Below are 20,192 nucleotides of genomic sequence, written 5' to 3'. Positions count from 1 at the left end.
TGTCCTAACCCTTATTCTCAATGCAGTCACGTGGGACATTAAACCACAAGTTCAATGCAAGTACCATCAATAAATACATCCTGGGATTCAAGAATTACGTACATTCCAAATACAGTGAAATTATTATTAGTTTAGTCCCACAAGAGAAACTGGACATTAACCATTCAGTCTGAGCCCAGCCCACCAATGCATGACCATCGAATTTATGAATACCATAATTTTATTTTTTCTTTCTCGGAAGTAGAAACGGTCAATGATTAATGGAAGTTTCTAAAGTACTATGATCAGATAAAGGCTTTGAAGCTAACACGTGTAGTTAATTTCTTAATTATCATATTCAATTTTGAAATTTTGAACAACTGATCGGAATTCTTTTTTCTTTTCTTTTTTTATTGAATATCATCGTACAACAGATTTGATAAACGGAGGAGATAACAGCTTGGATTCTGTGAACCACATTTTCATTTTTACCTAAATCGTGGACTTTGCTGTTTAGCAAGTATGTGTGCGACAGGTGACCTACTGGATAAATATCATCGGTCCTCAAGTCACATGCACACCTATGGTCCCTTCGCCTCACCCAGCTAAGGAAATCTAAGTCCTGTCGATATGAACTTTAATTAATTTGTTTGGTACATCCCACCCTTAATCATATACAAAATTCATTTATTGCCAACATTAAATTAATTTGGGCTTAAAACGAGAAGATGAGAAAAGAAGGCCGAATTTGGTTGACCATCAAACGGCCGAGGGATCTAGCTGGCCCCGCCATGATTTCTTTTCTCTCCAAAGCTTTGGTATTTAGACTTAGTTTGAGAATAAAGATGAATAATGAGTATAAGAAAATTAGGAAATTTTTTTTCTTTATAATATACCCATTAAATTAATAATTTTTAATCCTGATCATCTTTCGTCAAACTAACCCCAAAATCGCTTGTTATTTGAAGGAAATAATGAGGTCTGATGCTAAAACGGTCTAGATAAGTTCCGTTACATCCTTGAACTTCAATTCTGCACAAAATGTACCTGCTTCGCATAAATTAGGTAAAAATTTTGCATAAATATTTTTACAAGTATGGTGGTTGATTGTTTGGTTTTAATCCGCTTTTAGTTAGTTTCTGGAAAAGATTAAACAAATCAAGATTGAAGGAGTTGAGGTTTAGCATTTAGAAATCCAGATCCAGACGATCATTCAATCCTTCATCTTCAATATGATTTTTCATTACAAAAATCCCAATATAATTTTAGCCTCCGTCTCTGATTTCAATAGAAGAAGAGAAATTGGCAAGAATTTTACATTCAATCTGAGTTCTCCCGAAAGAGCTTTTCGATATGATGAAGGAATTTACAAGTCCCAAAACCCCTGCCTCTGTCTCAATACTCAACATCCATACAATTAGTAAACGATCTATTCCCTCAAAGACATGATTAAAAGTTAAATTTGCTGCATTTCTACAACTAAAAGCAAAAAAAGAGGAAGCCAGAAGAAGAAACATGAGTATAAACACAGATTATAAGTCATCATAGCCATAAAGCCCCCGCTTCTTTCAGAATAGGCACCAATTCACCTGTGATATGCGTAGACATGACCCTATCCAAACCGCCGAACAACTTCCCTCCCACGAAAACAGCCGGGAACTGAACTCCACCCCCGTTTATTACTGACAGTTCATGGAGCACCGCCTCTTCCTTCTCTTCGTTCACTTCACAAACCACCGGATTCACTCCGAGCCCCAGTAGCAACCTGTTCACGACATGGCACATGCAGCAACCACGTCTACCGAATACTATCACCGCATTCTCCACAACCAATTTCGTTACACTGTTTTCACGGCCGTTGGCAACGAGTCGATGTTCCCCGCCATTACCGGCGCCTTCGAGAAAATTGTGAAGCCGCGAACGGCCACCGGCGGTGGCAGCCATGTATGATTTATAAGGGATTGCTTCTTGCATGGAACATATATAATATATGCTTGGAAAGGGGAGGGGGGGTATTCTATTGTTGTTATGAGATTATATAAATAGGGAAATGCGGAGAAGACTCTAACGTCAACGCCAGTTACGCACTCTAGTACGTCAGGGGGTGGTGAGGGTGATGTTAGCCTACGTCACCGCTTAGTAGATGGATTGCCATTTGTTAGCCAACTGCAATTTGCGAGGTCCCCAAATTGAACGTCACATTCCCTTTCATCATTTACACTCTGTCTAGCAGAAAAAACCGAAAGGAAAGTCATTTATTTCCCATCGGCATTCGCTTGAATCTTCACAACCTAACCTAAGGATCAAACTATAAATTATCCCGGCGCAGAGGTCAAAGATTTTAATTGGGATTAAACACTTCTAACATTTCATAAACTGTTTTTACAAATTCTCCCTCACTACTACCAAATTAATAGTTGGAAAAGATAAGGATACTGCTGCAGAAGGCCATTCCAAGGGAAGTTCAATGCATAATTGCATTTTTTCTATTTAAAAATTTAACAAAGTCTTCAAGTGAACTTTTGGATTCAGATGGCCAAAGATTAAAAAAAAAAAAAAAAAGTAAAAAAAATCTAAACATCATTCGTTAATTATTGATTAAATACTTTTAACAAAGTGTTCAAAATTTTACCTACTACAGATGGTCCAATTTACAAGCCATATGACACGTCAGCATGAATACAAAATCCATCTGATAAAAAAATCAAAACATGAAATTCTTTTTTCACTAAATCTTGATTGATAATATATAATCCTTTTTATATTATTATTTTAAACATTTTAGATATCTCCATCTTTAAAATAACATAAATATTTTAATTTAAATATAATTTTGAAGACAACTAGTTTAACACATTGTGCATTAAGTATAAACAATTTTAAAAATATTCTTTTATTGAAAAATCTACTTTTTTTTTTTAATCTTTGGGAGAGTTTTTCTAAGCACAATGTTGGAGTTGTCAAGGGATAAGTATGAAATTAAATAAAAAATAAAATAATTTTGTTGGTCGGATAACGTATGATTTTTTTTTTTTTTTTTTGGAAGGATAACGTACGAAAGGTTAAATGGCTAATTTAATAATCGCCTTGGACTGACTCATGGGACAACACATGGTATATATATGGATAACATTAAAGGATCCACCACGGCCTTTTCTTACAACATTACTCTCAACCTGTAACATTCATCCACGTGTTACACCATGTCTTCCACCGTGACGATTGATGATTGTTGAGAACTGAGATGGGCCCCACCTGACGTGGTCGTTTGTTTATTCCCACGTTCACTATACTGTCATCGTCATCATCGATTCATTATTGAAAACAAGATGCCAATATATATATATACCACTCAAAACTAAATAATTAATAAATTTATATTTTTATCATTTAATTTTAGAAAATTATAAAATAATTATTAAATTATTCTAAAGTTTTAATTTAAATTAATGGGTGTTAAAATCATTATTGTTTTTCTGTTTACACTACTTATGCTAATCAAAAGTTTTATTTTCTTCTTTTTACAATTTAATTTTTTTATAAAATAACTATAAACGTAACAAATTTATAACTCAAGATCAAAATAATTTTATTCTCTAATTTTTAACATTGATCGACAAAATAATTAGGATCTAAGGTATATTCTACTTAGTGGCGGAGCCAAGGGGTTGGCAAAGGCCCTGACCCCCCTAAAATAGAAAATTTTCTATTTAGACCTTCTATAATTTATAAATTTTAAACTAGTAATGGTAGAATTGTACTTTGGCCCCTTAAAATTATAACCATACAAACTATTAAAATGGTGAAATTGCATTTTTACTATTATAAAAATATGTAATTTAATTTTGCCCCCAAAAAAATTTTTTGGCTCCACCACTACCTCTACTACTTACCAAAGGGTATTAATCTACCATACCAATTGAATCGTCGCTTGAAACTCACTAACTTGACTCTTATTTCTTAAAAAAATTAACACCAGGAAGATTAAAATGAAAACTTTTGAATAGTTTAATAATTTAATTAAAAACTTTCAAATAATTTAATGATCATTTTGTAATTTTTAAAGTTAAATTATCAAAATATAAATTTACTAATAATTTAATAATTTTTAAGTCTATTTTACCCCAAAAGATAGGGTCATCAATTAAAAAAACACATTGAAAATTGAAAATAAGATTTAATTTGATATAAATACTCTCAGGACTTTCTCCACCTTAAATTTAATAAATTATTGTTAAATTTTAAATATTTAAAACGTTAAATTGTAAATCACATGGCAAAACATGGCATCATCTAGAATATTTAATGATTTTCCATTTTATTTTATTTCTCTACAAAATCAATTGATTTTGAATTATTTTAAATATGAATAAATATCAAATTAGACATAAATTTTGATATATAATGCACTTTTAATTTTGGTTCAATTTTAATTAATTTAATATTATGTAACATTTTATTAAATTAAATATGTGAAAACAAACAAACAAATTTAAATAGCATCTTTAGCTTCATGAATGTCTCTGATAGTTAAATTAAAATTAAATATCCCTCAGATTGTGCACTTACTTGTTTAATAAAATAAAAAAAAATAAAAAAAAAAAAGATTTATGGGAGGTTGTTTTTGTCCCAAAAGAGAAAACTGTTTTTAGTCATATTAAAGATAAAGAAAGAGTAAAGTAGGGGGTAAAGAATGAGGTCACAGTGATATTATAAATAATAGAAAAGGAAATTGACCCCAAAAGGAGGGGGGAGGTTGAAAAAATGAAAGTGGCCGGTCCATCCACACACTACTGATGGAAGGCAGTTATGAAGTGGTCATTTTCTTAACCCACTAACCAAACACCCTTCGGTTTTCAAATAATTCAACAAAAGCAATGTTCAAAGCTGCATGCAATAGCAGGGTATGCTTGATGTCTCAGTTTCTTCCCCTACATTTCCATTTGGAGACCACTTTCTGTTCTTCTTTCGTTATACAACAGTTTAATTAAGTTTTTGAGTTTTTTACATCACGCTCCTCCATGCTTCAAAACCAGAAGTTTGCATATCTAAGATGGGATCCAAAAAAATAAGCCAATCACTTCATAGGATCACTTTAAAATGCATTTATATTCGAATCCCAAACATTTTGTATTTTCTTTTCAATATTTCAAGATAGAAATATATATTTAAAAATATATTTATTAAAAGATCTCGCCTTTCGATTCAACATCACGTTTTTGGTCATTACCCAAGTCACAGCAAGCAGCAATACAGAGAAAGCAACCTAAATGGAAGGGTCAATGATATGTTTGCTGTAGACGTAGAGAGAGTGACCAAAGAATACGGAGACGGTAATTACCAACCATTTCGTTTAATGGTTTTATCGTGCAAGTAAAGGAGTGCTGCAATCCGGCCATCAAGTAGCATTATCAATGGCAATTTGCTTGGCCGGCAGGGCTTTGACTTCATCCAGAAAGCCCAAGTTCTAGGGGCAGGTCTCCAACGAAAGGTCGCGCCGAGACTTAAAATATTAAATTATTATATTTTAAAGAGATTTAATACAATTCGTAGTGTTAATTTTTTTGGCCCACATATAATTTATATGTAACTTAGTGTTTATTTATTAAAAGATTGAACAAGATTTATTATTATTATTATTATATTTCGAAAGAACTCAATCCAACGACTTTTACAAAATTTCAGACTTAAATTCTCCTTCTAGAACTTAATTTTAATATTATAGTCTTTAAAATTCAGTTGACTAACTAAAACATTGTAATAATATAGAATTGATACCATATGAGCATGAAGGTTAATACAAGAATAGCCACAAGTCAGTTAAAAAGATAGAACAAAGTAGTTCATAAAAAGTAATTACAATTCATCAAATTTAGGCGATGAGGAGGCAATCCAAACACGCATGCAACTAAAGCAGACTATAGGCATGCATGCATCTTCTTGCTCTGTCATCATTAGTGGCATCTTCATCATAATTTTTGAGACAATGTTGCAGGATTCCCTGTAAAAGGAAATGCCACCAACTATTGAAAGCTGTTCAAACTTCCAACATAGCAATTTTCAACCACAATCACACCCAAGGCACTTCAAACCAGATAGCATACCACACCAAACCCAACATCCTCGTTTCGTGTAACACCAAAAAACACTTTTCGTGCCACCCAAGGCACTCTTGATAGAAATTTAAAATGTCAGATGTTAATCTCCACAACCCCGGTACCCGAAATAAGCAGACCTAATAAAAGTTATAACTTTCCGATCACAACATCATATTCATCAAGCTCCAAAACCCTGTGTACACACAACTCCTTATTGGTGGGACCTGCACTCTATTCCATCACTAAACTATAATGCAATATCATAAACAATATCTCTGACAGCGTAGAGGTTGCTTACTTTGGTATAACTGCTTCCAACTGTGTTTGTCACTGCAGGAGGTTGTGTGTTAAACTGTTCCCCAATGCGAGGTAAGAAAGCTCCAGCACCCAATGACGAGGTTGCTTGCACCATGTTGTCCTCCTTGGCAGCATCATGTCCTCCCTCAGTCAAGGAGAAACCAAAAAGCCTGCAGCTACTTTTACATGAAGCAGCTAATTCTTGACTTGTCCTAAATGTTGGTTGTGCTGACAGAGGTTGAGAATCACCAAGCTGAACAGTATCAGTTGAAGGACCAAATGAATGCAGGCTTCCTAGATACCTCCTACGGGAACCATGTCCACCAGTTGAAGATGGTATCCCGTCCCCATATGTTTCGGGAGCATGAAAAGAACTACTTTTATGAACTCTTTGCTCCTTTTCCTGGCTATTCAAGTTATGAATAGGATTGACGTTTGCAAATGGATTGCTTGCATGTTGGAACTTTAGCACTGAAGACGGTGAGGACACTTGTGCAGATGGTCCTATACGACTATGAGTATTATAGCTCTGCATCAAAGAAGACCATCCACTTCTAGTTCCCGACAACTGACCAACATCAGGGGCACCAGGACTGTCACTTTCTCGAGTGTCATCTACAGTTGGACCTCTTCTACATGGAGGGCTTACAAAAGTTTCTTGACCTTGCAAGACCTTTTGGAATCTGAAAGATTCCTCAAAGCCTACACCCTTATAAGAAATATCAGGATTCACCAATGTGTCTCTACCAATATTTCGTATAGCAGCAATACCAGAACCATTAGAGCAAGGAAAGCGCCGACTTATATCAGACCGGTGCATTATCTGACTATTAGCACCATCATTATGAGTGTTAAAACCCAAAATTTCTTGACCTTGCAAGACCTTCTGGAACCGCAAAGATTCCCCAAAGTCTGATGCTCCAATTCCTTCTGTTGTAAAGGACTATGTCAAACAATGTTGCATGACAGATGAAAGAGAATTAGTTATGCAGAAGCACCTACCAGGAACCATAAATTCAGGTTTCCCTGAAGGCAGTCCAACCCTGTTCCTTTTAGAACCAGGAGAGAGCAAGCTGTTAGAACTAGATATTGAACTGGATGGTTCAATTTCCCAGGGAGAGACCCTAATATGCCTATTGGTTTCAATATCATCCCACCTTACCTGCAAAATAAGCCCAAAATCTACTAGCTTAACTCCTGAGTAATTTATTGATAAAATCACAAACCAATGAGGTGATATTCAAAACATTGCCTATGAGAACTAATTAGCAAGACCAAACCAAAGCAATCAAAACAACCATGTGAAGCTCGACAGGCGAACAAACTCGAAACATTATTTTTAAGTTCTGAAGTGCAAGCACCTTCCAAATATGCAAACCTAAATAATTGGCATCTAACTAAGAGTGAGTACAGCGCTCGAGAAAATAAGGTCCACCAAACAAGGCCATTTTTTGTTATGTTCATTCTGCTTAATGCATATCTAGGCTGGACGAATGAGGGTTAATTATTGATAATACAAGAGAAGTATTTTGCAGGATAAAGCAGTATTGCTCGACACTGCTTCTAAACGAGCGTAGACAATAAGCAACAATTCTACATGAATTATGTAATGAACCAAATAATTGGAGGAACACTATCCATTTAGGTATATCAGCTTAACTTCAAGGGTGGAAAGAAAAATCATTAAAAGAGAATTGTCCTGTGTAATTACTTTTGTCAAAGCCTAAACATATATAGCTCTTTTACAATAATAACTTAAGGTTTGAATGAAACCTTATTACAAGTTATGGCAGTATTAAAAGCAGAAAGGCATATTTCATTTATGAACTTGTATAATATTTCGAAATGTATAAGCAATGTCTGCAACCATACCAGCAGGCATCTCCATTTTGAACCAGACCATCTAACAGGATCCATCTCACTAATTCCGGTTACAACTCCTGTGTATCTGCAAAATGAAAAGTTGAATTAAGGTCTTGATAGCTTGGTAGAGTAGGTTTTCATCCCTTCTTTAGGCTAAATATAATATGATTTAATATCTGAAGAGTTGAAAGGTTCAATCAGGTCAGACCTTCCTTCTGCTGCATCTTCAGATTCAAACCGCATCTTAAATCTCATTCCAACAGAAAAAGAATGATCAAGACTCTTCCAGAACTTATGCACTGGTATTATGAACTCTGATGAACTGGCCCTGCTAGATATCAACAAAAATATGACCGAGGAAGCATGCAAACAAGTAGAACATGCCCAAAACTAAGCACGAATGGGTCACAAGCACTTAACCACCAATGGCATATAGGACCAATGGTAATTTAAATGTTTTCTCCGCATGAAAAAGGACACAGTACTTTCCCCTGTTTGGATTCATGATGATATTGAGGACGAAGGGTCAAGCTTGCGATGATTTTTCAATAATAATATCAATTTGTATCTATGACACCATGTATTTAAACTAAAGATAGTTGTTCAAACTTCTTATATATATTAAGACATGAATTATTTCGGGATAGAGAAAGGATGTCCCAAATGCGATTCAGGCTTTAATTAAATGAGGAAACAAGTGAAAAATGCAGCCCAAAATCACCCACTTAAAAACCAAGTTGCATCTATAAGCACTAAATTTACCATTTAAACATTTATGCATGCTATTCACTCAGGTCAAATTATTTTCCCTCTCCAAGGCCAGCGTAGCATAGTCTTTCATAAAATTTCCAATAGAATCCCCATAACATTGGCTGTAAAGCATCTAATTGGAGCAGTAACATACCTTGGATTGTAGTAAATGCTGAACACACTTTTCATAGATATAGCATGGACCACATCTGCGAAATTGCTGCGGTTCAACTGCTGGGTGCACAAAGAATGAAAAGAAGTGCCATTTTTAATGTGAGCAGCTCTTCGGATTCCCAGCCTCAGTTCTCCATTCTCACCCCTGCTATGGAAACTAAATAAGATTCATATGAGGTATTGATTAAAATTTCACAAGAGGGGGAAAATTTTTAACCTAAGAAAAAGCACAGCGTCTCCAGAGACAAGCTTCTTCTTATTTACAAAAGCACTCCATCCAGTTGTAAGCAAATGCCTCCGTGGTTGTCCTATTCAAACCAAAAAAATACCTTTAGCAGCAAATTGAGAAATGGACAGCTAATCAAGGATCTGATCGACATGCCTTTGTACCGTGAAAGGAAATCCATCACTAGCAAAATGTTGGATTAAAATGCATTCGGTATTTAGTGCATACCCCTATAGATGTGTCGAAATCTCCATTCCAGGCCATGCAGGTCTTTAGCAACAAGCTCTTGGGAGGGCCGCTGCTGATTATAATCCTACAATACCAGTCTACTTAAAACTCAAAACTATATACATCCAGAAGAGTGCTTTAACAAAACATAATCAATTGCTGTGAACATACATTAAGAAAACAAGGAAAACAAAAAAACGAAATACGGAGAAAAGTGCATGAGGATTACCAAGGGAGGGAAGCAGTCCTCAGCAGCTCGACGAGGAACAGAGAAGCCTCCATGTGTACTGGTATCAGAAGCCGTAAGAGTCTTGCAGAACATGTGGGGCGTGGTGGACTTGATATCTGCTTCGGCATCCTCTTCACCATCTACTTCTATGTTCCCTTCTTTCAACTTCTGCTCAATTTGCTACATACAGCATAATATATAAGACTCAACTTTGGAGGTAACCAGAAAAAAGCACCATGAACAAGTACATTAACCTAGATAATGACAACCCAAAGTTTAGAATTAATTTCAACGTATCATTGAGCAATGATTCTAGTTCAGAATGATGTCATTGTCCAATCTCTTTGGTTTTAAGAAACTGAAACAACTAAATAAAGTAACTTGGTTCGTACTGATCATAGTAGTCAGTCGGTTACTACCTTTATAAGCAACCGTTAATCAAATGTAACAAGAAACTATAGAATAAACCCCACCTCATTTTCAGGAACAAGTGAAACTTGAGCGTAAACCTCATCTGTGGCACCCTCAGCCTGCCAACAAAATTAAACATTTCAGTAGCAAATTTCACATTTTAAACACACTCACACGCTGCAGCACTCTTCTTTGTCCCCGAGACTTCGAATTTGCTGTAAATTAAATCCAATTCTCTTGAAAGCCGAATCAAACCTAGATTCAAAACCCAAAAACCGAGAAAAGAAGAAAAGAAGGATTGAAACCCATAAATCCACCAACACAATTCCATGTTTTCAAAAAGGAGGAAAAAAGAACCCCAATCCTCAGAACTTCCCCTTAATAAAAAAAACATTCATGACACGAAGACAATCTATAGAACACACAAGATAAGAGGGACAGTTAATGAAAATATGTGTAGATTAGCTTACATGGAGCTTGACATCAACAACCCGACAAAACACGTGAGGAGGGAGATCATATGCTGGAGCTACGCCGGAAAAATCGGACACTTGTTCCAAGTGGCCCTGAGGGAAGTAAACCACTACACTTCCTCTCTTGGGCAAAGATATAAGTGGACCGGCACACGCATGCCAGAGCTCTAAACAAACGGGAGAACTTGAAGCAGAACCAGAAGCACTTAACACGGAAGCTGAAGATGAAGAAGGGGATAAAGAACCATATGACGGCGTTTCCTCGTCTTCCGTTGTGTTCAGATCGATTAAACCCCCCATTAGTGCCCCCCAGAAAAGAAGCTTAGAAAAAAATGGTAACTTTAAGTAAGTAAGGGAAAGGTTTGGGCCTTATGAGCACAATAAATGAAATATGAAGGAGAGGATATTTCATGACTGCATTTTAGAGAATGGGTTTTCAAGGTAAAGACTAAAAATTCAACATTGGCATTGCAAAAAGGAGATTTGGAGTCATCAAGACACGCCCTGAAAAAGAACCACAGACAAAACCCCTTTTTTTTTTCCTCTTTTCTTTTAGGGAGTGATGGAGTTTTAGTCTTTTTCTTAGATATCAAATCAAAGCTTTTATGAGCTTTTAATTAATTGGAATTTTACATATTCAATTTTGCTTTTGGGATTATAGAAAGAAAGTTTTATTCTCAAGTTCTGTTTTTGTGGGTTTTCGTCGACTGCAAGCAGCAGAGTGCTGCAACTGATAATGCTGCAATGCTGCTGCGACCGCTGGGTGGTGATGTGTGGCAGAAAAGAGAAAAAAATATGAAGTGATGACAATTAATTGAGCTTTTAACTGGGTTTGTACTTTAGTTAAATTCTAAATTTTAATAATAAAATAAAAAACAATGTTAAGAAAAAAAAAAAGAAAAGAAAGAAGAAATACGAAATGCAGAGGGTTTGTGTACGAGCTCCCCTGTATTTGCGGGTGGATGTCTATTCTGTCCCCATCTACATCCCCAATTCTCACTCCTGTCCCTCCCCCACTTGTCTTTAATTTCCTCTGTATTTTCTTTTGCGTTAATTAACCATTATCTCCCCAATCTTCCTGCATTTGACTTTTTTATTTTTTACTTTTTAAAAAGGAGGATGGGAAATGAATTTACTCTAAATTAGCCAAACCCTGAAAGAGACCAGAGTTAGCAACCCTTTCTATTATAGAGACAATATTCTGTCTGAATAGCCCCTACATCCACTGCTTATTTTGTAACTGTTTCGTATCATATTTGATCAACGGTGATGCCCTAATTTGTAATCTTCTATCATATATATATAAGGATCAAACATTAACTTTAATTTTTTGTTGGGGGAATCAAATATGGAGGAAAAACCTCTAGGATACAGAGAGAGGTAGCCTATACCATGTAGCTTGTATTGTATTAATCTAATTAAAGATGAACATGATGTAACAATAAGCATTCACTAAATGCAGTGATCTTTGTCTATGGTAGCTGGAAATTAAATGAAAATTTGGAGACCCGTCGTTCTAAAACAAAAAGGTGCATGCAATGCAATGGTTATTTAATAACATGACTTTATAGTACATAGATTTATAAAAGTGCAAACAAAAGAAAAGTGCAAATTAAAGAATAATATCTTTCACTTTTTCAAAGAAGGCAAAGCAGCATTCATTTATATGCATAAAAGTGCAAACCAGAGAAATGATGCCATAGGACCAACCTTGTTAGTATTGGTGGTGTATTAGAATATGAGATGAATGGGATGTGTTATGTTAGCATTGGATGTGAATTGCTGTATCTGAGGGGTAGAAAAGGGAAATTGGGAAAGTAAGGACAAAGGGTGTCACAGTAATGAAAAAAGGGGCAGGTCTTTATCAGAGCCATCAATTGTTTGTAAATGACCCAAAACCCAAGCCTTAAAAGCCTAGCTGATCAATGCATCAGATGACCCGGACCAAACGGGTTTACAACTCAATGCCAATTGGCCCCTTCACTCCTTTTAAGCCTTTTTATCTTTTATTATTTTACTTATCTTTAAAAACTCATTTATTATTACTTGTAAAAGACATACCTTCTAAATCCACTCGCCACCAACGAGCGTTTTTTCATTGAATCATTACTTGCTTGTTTAAACTTTTTTGGTATATTAGCATTACTTGCTTGTTTAAACTTATTTCGTATTATAAATTTATCACGTATTTTATATACATTTGTCATAAATAGTGAAAGTTTTAAATTCTATTAACAGTATATTCAATATTTTACCTTAAAAATTCAATCCAAAATTTTAAAATTTTTCTTCTTTTTATTTTATTTTATTTTACCCAACAATGATACTAGTCTTTAAGCTGATTATTACTTATCTTTTCTTTATTCCACCAACTCTCTTTCTTTTTATATTTTCATTCTCTACATGTAGATGTCTTTCATTTATATTTAAATATAATTTAATTAGACATGATAAAGAATGGGTTTAGCATTTTCGTTGTTTCACAAACTTTTATTATTGCATCTCATTTACAAATAAAAAAATATTTTTTAGGGATAAAAGGATGAATGTTGATAGGATAAAATAAACACAATCTCTTATATACCGCGTTTAAAGTTAAGCGCATGAAAAGCAAAAAGGTAAAAATAAGCAAATGAAACCAATTTTGATTTGGTTTAGTAGAAAAACTTTATTTTTCACTCCAAAACTGTTTAGTGTGATAATAATTATGACAACAACAATTATTAGCCACCTAATATTTCAATTTTATTTAATAAAAATTAATATTACCATCACTCCAAAATAGATTAATTTTTATGATAGTAAAAATATATTTTATTATTTTAATAGTTTATATTTTTATATATTTTAAAAGATTAAATTAAATTTTATCATTTTTAGGGGATTAAATTGTAATTTTACATTTATGAATTTAAATTTTTAAAATTTTAAAGAATTTAAGTGGAAACATTTCCATTTTAAGGGGTTGGGGCCTTTGCTAGCCCCCTAACTACGTCCCTATTAGCATCACTTTTCTTTTCTTCTTCTTCTTCTTCTTCTTCTTCTTCTTTTTCTTTTATTGTCTACACAGGAATTACGGTAGGCATCTCCTTTTCTTCTCTTCTTCTTCTTCTTCTACTAGTTAGGGTTCTTAAATTGTGGTTGTTTAAATGCAGGAAACACTTCAACATGGTCGGTTAAATGATTATTAAGATTGATTTGTTATTTTTCTAACGTCGAATGACTGAATTGAAAGTTTAGTCACTATTTTATTATTAAAATCAAAATTAAGTTATTATTTACGTACTTTATCCATAATTTTTTAGTAAAAGAAATACTTACATGAAAATTTATTTATTTAAAAAAGAAATATATGAAAACCTATTTAAAACAGAATGAAGGTGCACAGGAACGCGCGTTAGCAGAGCGTAGAAATAACATAACATGTTTATATATTTCCCTTTTGTCTTCACTTTAATCTTTTGCGTCAGTCCCACCAACCGCACTAAGATTGTCTCGTTATTAGACTGGCTGTTGATTAGAGCGCTCACTCTACTTTTGATAAACCAGGCGCTAAACACCTTTTAATATAATCTTTCATTAATTATTTTTACAACACCATTTAAATCGTCAAAATTAATAATATAAGGTACAATCACTTATTTAGTCCTCCATACAAATAATCATTTTAATCTTCTATATAATTATTCGATTATTTTAACCTTTAAACTTGTATTGTTTGTCATATCATCCTAAAATGATTGACAAAATTAATATCTATTAACTTTGTTGATGTGACATCCAAATGATAGTATATGCTACGTTAGCAATTAATTATTTTAAATTAAAATATTAAAAAAATTATAAGTTTTATAGTTTCTTAATTTTCTTTTTGAATTTTAAAATTTTAAAATTAATTGCTAGTGTAACATTCACGTATATGCACTAGCAAAGTTAACAAACATTAACTTTTTCATTCATTTTGGACTAACTTGACAAACAATGTAAATTTAAATACTAAAAAGATGAAAAATTAAATGAAAGACTAAATTAATTTTTATAAAATTAAAGACTAAAATAAGTCATCTTGCCTAATTATAATAATTAGTAATATAGTGATTATCAAATGCTAATAAATTGCTTCAACATGTTATAGTATATAAAAATCTAGAAAATATCATTAATGGTATTTCTGTTTAATTATTTATATTACTATTTAAGTTCTTAATTAAGTTGATATCACTCTCAATCGAGTCATCAATTTGATTAGAAAATTATAATAATATTCCTTTAATATGTTACCATATATTTTATGTATACAATATTTTTATCGTAAAATATATTTTACCATATATATTGTTAATTAATTTGTAATATTTATTTTGAATTCATTAGTTCTTCAATTAAAATTTGGCGAGGCTTAAATATTCTCTCTTATTTTACTGCTAACTACACTTAAAATATATATAAAACATTAAATTTTAGTAATTAAGGCGCCAACATTTAATTGATGACCCGTTCAGTAATTTAGAAATTCCAATTTTCACGTAACTATAAATTTAGTTTTTAATATTTATATTTTTATTAATTAGATTATTATTTATTTTTAGCTAAAATTGATTATTAATATTACAAAATGAATTAAAATATATTTTTAAGGTAAATGCTCTCTAAAAGATTAAAATTTTAAAATAAATATCTTATATGCCATGTTAAAAAATAATTTAAAACTAAAAAATTAAAATTTATAAAAAAAGTTAAAAATTCATAAAAGATAGTATGAAGTATATGTAAATTAGTATACAGACTGCTATATTTAAACATTTAATGTTTTAGTTAATATTTGTGTTTAAAAATTGACACCTTTTAAAAATTTGATAATTAAATTTAAATTTTTAAAAAATGAGAACCAAATTTAACTAAAAAAAAAACAACAAAAAATTACAAACATTAATATCCTATAAGCACCTTTCAGTAGGCAAAACATGTGATGATTTAGGAGGAAGGTGTAATGAAAAAAGGGGAGTGCCCCAAATAAAATATATTTATGAAATTGGGTATTTTTGGAGCGGAGTGAAAATGTGAGGCAGTTGCTCTGTTGGGAAACCTAAAACATCCTTCTTCCATAAAATATGGACTTAGTTAGGCATTGCTATTTTCTGCCTCGTTTTGAAGGCATTGTTTCCTTGGAAAAGACGAATAGTGGTTTTTCTTACTATAATTTTATAATATTTGTATAAGCATCCAACATTAGGGCTTAATCTAAATTAAATGAGTTGGGATTGACAACTGGAGGTAGTTCAACCTTAAAATTTTGGCCTAATCAATACCCTAGTTGTGAAGTTGTTTGGCAACTTGATTCTCTCATCTACTATATTAAAATTTTTTCTCTCTTTTTGCTCAAATGTGAAGTAGTAGATTGAAACGTTACATCAACAACACCTCAGTAATTGGAGTGTCTCACCACTTCATCAACTCTCTTCCTTCTTGTAACTTTCCTGATTATTGAAGAAAAAAAAAAAGAAATTACCGACTATTCCTTAAAAAGTTATCTGTATATAATTATCACTCCTAGCTATCAGTATATGTAATTAGTAAAAAAATGTACTTTTCTTTCGTCTTTGAATGTGGCAGGGTTTCTTTTTTTCTTTCCTAAACATGGTATCTGAAAATTAGTTTTGAAAAAATGGCAAGAATGGAAAGAGACCAAATCCAAAAGCAAAGCCTTTTAGCAGTCATATATGGGTGTGGGGGTTAAGGAAAGAAATGATGGTGCTCGGTCTCACGTGCACCATACGATAAAAAGGAACCTCAAAGATTAAAAAATAAAAATCTGATTATGCTTGATACTATCATAATGTTGTGCTAAACCACGAGGATCATTCTTTTAACCTAAATCTTATCTTAACCAATCCTATAAGTTATAATGATGTCTTTTTGACCGTGTTTTAAGACAATTTGTTAATTTTTATGGCATCTGATAAGTTAGGTACTAGTCATTACTTTAAGACATAAGAAACATCAAAATAATTACTTGTCCATTGATTTTCCCAAATTTAATAATTGTCATCTGAGACAACAAAGGGGGTACCGCAAAGTCGTTCTTAGATTCACATTGAGATTGATGATGTACTTCCACTTTGTTGAAATTAGACCAAAAATAAAAGAAAAAGGGAATACTATTCCGGGCCTACTAATATATAAAGCATCCTTTTTTTTAATAAAAAAAATCACCATCAAAGATGTCTTTACGTGTTTTTGCTTGAGTTTAATGGCATCTTATGCGATTTTATTATCTATTTAAATTGAGTTAATGCATTTAGGATTTTATTTAAATTACGACACTAAATTTTGTATATTATTATGTTACAATTATTGTCATGCAATTTGTTTTGTAAAGTCCACCAAAAAAACAATATGGAAGAAACATAATTTTATATTATAATTAAATAAAAATGTGGATAAAATATTTTTTTATATAAACCACCGCAAAGTATTTAAAAAAAAAAGGAAAGAAAATGTGAAATTACCAAAAATTAAGGAGAAGGAAAGCAAAGGTGTTTGTAATTCATTTTGTCGTACGCCTCATGTAAAAATCATTTCGATGTTGAATCTTTTCTCGTAAACAGAAGCTGTCTTTCTTTTTCTTTCAATAAATTCATCATTATCAGAAACACTGTGCGGGATTGAAAAAAAATAAAGAGTTTAGAAATTTTACTATAAATAGCAATGTAAATAGCTTAAAGAGGGCATCGAAAAAAATAGTTTAGAAATCTTTCCTTTTACTTTCAGTATTCTCTCTGTAAACAACCTTTTCTTGTAAAAATCTTTCCTTTTCTTTTAATAAAATATCTTTCTTCCGCACTCAAACACATATATTTATCTAAACATAAACAAAGTGGTATCAGAGCCCCTCGGAGTTACGGTTCTTGGAGAAATTCATATCATAATACTCATTGTAAGTTCTTATCTTTAATTTACAATCCAGTTAATTTTGTGGTTATTTATCTTAAAACTCATATATCTGTTATTTTGTCTAACTTTTGCCTTTTTAAGTCTAGGTGAGAGATGATAGGCCTTTGTGTGTTAAGACAAAATAATATAACAGACGGTTTTAGGTACCAAAGATAAGTAACATGGAAGAGACAGATTGTTTATATAAAGATAAAACCTGCAATCATATTATGCATATAGATTCTAAACTATTTTTCGATGCCCTCTTTAGGCTCTTTACATTGCTATTTATAGTAAAATTTCTAAACTCTATTTGATTTTTCTTCAATCCCGCACAGTGTTTCTGATAAGGATGAATTTATTGTTGCCTCCACGTATGTTGTCAGTTGCCTTTGTCATATCTTTGATCGTACATGGATGCCTTGAATTTTTGTTTACCGCCAATCTTGAAAATCAACTTGAAAGTCTTCTTGACTTTCCACGTGGTCTTTGTTTTGTCTTTATCCTTCTTGGATGTTGTCCAGGTTCCATGTTTCTATTTCATCCAGGTGTAAAGATTCTGGTGATAGTCTTGGTGAATTCCAAGTTTCCCACGTGTTCTTGATTTCTTCAATTATTTCTGAAGGGAAATCGTCTATTTCCATATATGCTATTTTCTTTAGCAGTTGTATGAATTCTTCATCTCTTGATTTTTGAATCATGCTGTTTTTATCAGCTACTATTCTTCTTCCATCGGTAGATAGTTTGTATGTTTAATCTTGAAGTACATGTCGAGCTGTTGACATTAAATCAATTCCGGCTTGGATTTGAAAATATTTTGGATTATTGTAACACTTGTCAATGGTTTTGGTCAAGTGTTTTTATCTTTTGGTGGCGATAAATAAGGACTATCAAACATTCGTTGAATAATCCATATTTGATATGGTTGATAGAATCGCTCTTTTTCAGCAATTCTAATAAGACTACTTATTTGGATATAAAAATAGTAATAAAAATCATCTTGATATACTAAAAGTGTCAATATAGCTTTTATAATGAGGAAAATCTTTTAATAAGTGAAAAGAAAAGTTTTGTACTACAATTTCTCTAACGAAATCCCATTCAATCTGTTTATATCAAATGGTTCATGATCTAATCTGAATTTTATAGTAGAATTTCTTTCCTATATCATTTAGATAAACATATGATTGTAAAAAGTATTCGAAAAGACTTTTTATATTGAGTCATTGGTTGTTGAGATAATTTTATTGATTTTTTCAAAATTTCTGCGGTAGTATTTTCCTAGCTTTATTATATAAACATGTTCTAAACATTTTATTCATAATGGGACTATTTGTTCCTTTATGAATAAAGTATTGAAATATATCGATAAGATTATTTATCTCATTGATATTTGTATATTCTATTTTGAGTTCTTGCCAATCTCTGTATAAAACAGCTTTTAATAATAATTCATGTGCTTCATTTTATTTGGTTGTTTTTTCAACTAGAAATTGTGAAAACTTTGTAAGAGCTCGTCTAAAATCTGCTATTTGTTCTAAAATATGGGTTTTCCATATTTCATTAATATATTTATAAATTTCACTTGGTAATCCTGGATTATAAAAATCTTTTATTTTTGGAATTTGTTGTTGTTTCAACAAATTTTCTGCTCCTTTTATAACTTCAGAATAATTGGCTTGATATGCTGAATTCAGATCTTGAGACCAAGGAGATTGAATTATTCTTTTTGAAGGGTATTCGTTTACCATTCTTGATGCATATGATGAAGGAGATCCAGTTGGTTGTCTTACCATTGGATAAGGAACATAATATCCTTGATTAGGATAGAATCTTGTTAATATAGGAGTAAATCCCTGATTGGGGGTCAATCCTTGATTGAGAGTAAATCCTTGATTAGGATTTATCTACTTTCCTTTTGTTGGGTTTTTTATGGACAGTAGTCCATTCCTCGACTTGTTCTAGAGGTTTTTTACCTCTTTCCATAAGGCCTGCTAAGATAATCAGCAATAATATTATTAGTACCTTTGACATATAAAACTTCAAAATTGAAACTACATAAATCATTGTACCATCTAATTCTTCTTGGTACACTTTCTAGACTATTATTAGTCAGAAATTGTTTGACTGCCTGGTTGTCAGTTTTTATAATAAAATTTTCAGATGCTAAATATATGAGAAAGGTTTTCATTGCCTTTTTAATAGCTAATAATTCTTTTTCATATATAGCATAATTAACTTCATTTGATTTAAATTTTCCAGAACTATATCCACATATTAGTTCTTCGTTTTTTGCTGTTTTAGCTTTTAAAATACATCCCCAATATTTTTCTGATGCATCGGTTTCTAAAATTAATCTATCACCTTGTTTTGGTAAATAGACTTTTGGGGTATAATTTATTTCTGATTTTATATTTTTAATAATTTCTGAGTCTTCTTTAGACCAGCTAAAAGTTTTATCCTTTTTTAGTTTTTCATATAAATCACCTATTTTTTGAGATAAGTTAGGAAAGAAGTTTCTTCCATAATTA

The 20,192-nt window shown here is 32.2% G+C and overlaps 2 protein-coding genes across 4 annotated transcripts; both read right to left on the bottom strand.

The window, feature by feature from the left end:
- Positions 1-1,215: 1,215 nt before the first annotated feature.
- Positions 1,216-2,022, bottom strand: LOC108451905 (glutaredoxin-C9). The gene has a single exon (XM_017749611.2). The coding sequence runs from the start codon at positions 1,951-1,953 to the stop codon at positions 1,522-1,524; it is 432 nt and encodes a 143-aa protein (XP_017605100.1). The 5' UTR covers positions 1,954-2,022; the 3' UTR covers positions 1,216-1,521.
- Positions 2,023-5,718: 3,696 nt separating this feature from the next.
- Positions 5,719-11,862, bottom strand: LOC108453624 (auxin response factor 3-like). Of its 3 annotated transcripts, none has more exons than XM_017751842.2 (11): positions 10,726-11,835; positions 10,318-10,374; positions 9,845-10,024; positions 9,616-9,700; positions 9,379-9,469; positions 9,142-9,306; positions 8,446-8,568; positions 8,247-8,322; positions 7,377-7,536; positions 6,376-7,304; positions 5,719-5,980 (listed from the first exon to the last, which is right to left on the bottom strand). In XM_017751842.2, exons 1-11 carry the CDS (start codon positions 11,026-11,028, stop codon positions 5,888-5,890), a joined length of 2,262 nt encoding a protein of 753 aa, XP_017607331.1. In that variant the 5' UTR covers positions 11,029-11,835; the 3' UTR covers positions 5,719-5,887. The 3 variants fall into 3 exon arrangements, with proteins under 3 accessions (XP_017607331.1, XP_017607332.1, XP_017607334.1); XM_017751843.2 differs by having other exon boundaries at positions 8,446-8,565; positions 10,726-11,833; XM_017751845.2 differs by lacking the exon at positions 5,719-5,980 and adding an exon at positions 6,225-6,301 and having other exon boundaries at positions 10,726-11,862.
- Positions 11,863-20,192: the final 8,330 nt, after the last annotated feature.

The sequence above is a fragment of the Gossypium arboreum genome, chromosome 5 (assembly GCF_025698485.1).
Source record: "Gossypium arboreum isolate Shixiya-1 chromosome 5, ASM2569848v2, whole genome shotgun sequence".
NCBI classification, from domain to species: domain Eukaryota; kingdom Viridiplantae; phylum Streptophyta; class Magnoliopsida; order Malvales; family Malvaceae; genus Gossypium; species Gossypium arboreum.
This window is presented reverse-complemented; position numbering and strand designations above follow the sequence as displayed.

Coding starts and splice junctions, on each gene's coding strand:
- LOC108451905 (XM_017749611.2), bottom strand. CDS start 1,953: ATGCAAGAAGCAATCCCTTATAAATCATACATGGCTGCCACCGCCGGT.
- LOC108453624 (XM_017751842.2), bottom strand. CDS start 11,028: ATGGGGGGTTTAATCGATCTGAACACAACGGAAGACGAGGAAACGCCG. Junction 9,470..9,615: donor ATTTCGACACATCTATAGGG/GTATGCACTAAA, acceptor TGGTTTGAATAG/GACAACCACGGAGGCATTTG. Junction 7,305..7,376: donor ACCTGAATTTATGGTTCCTG/GTAGGTGCTTCT, acceptor CCTTTACAACAG/AAGGAATTGGAGCATCAGAC.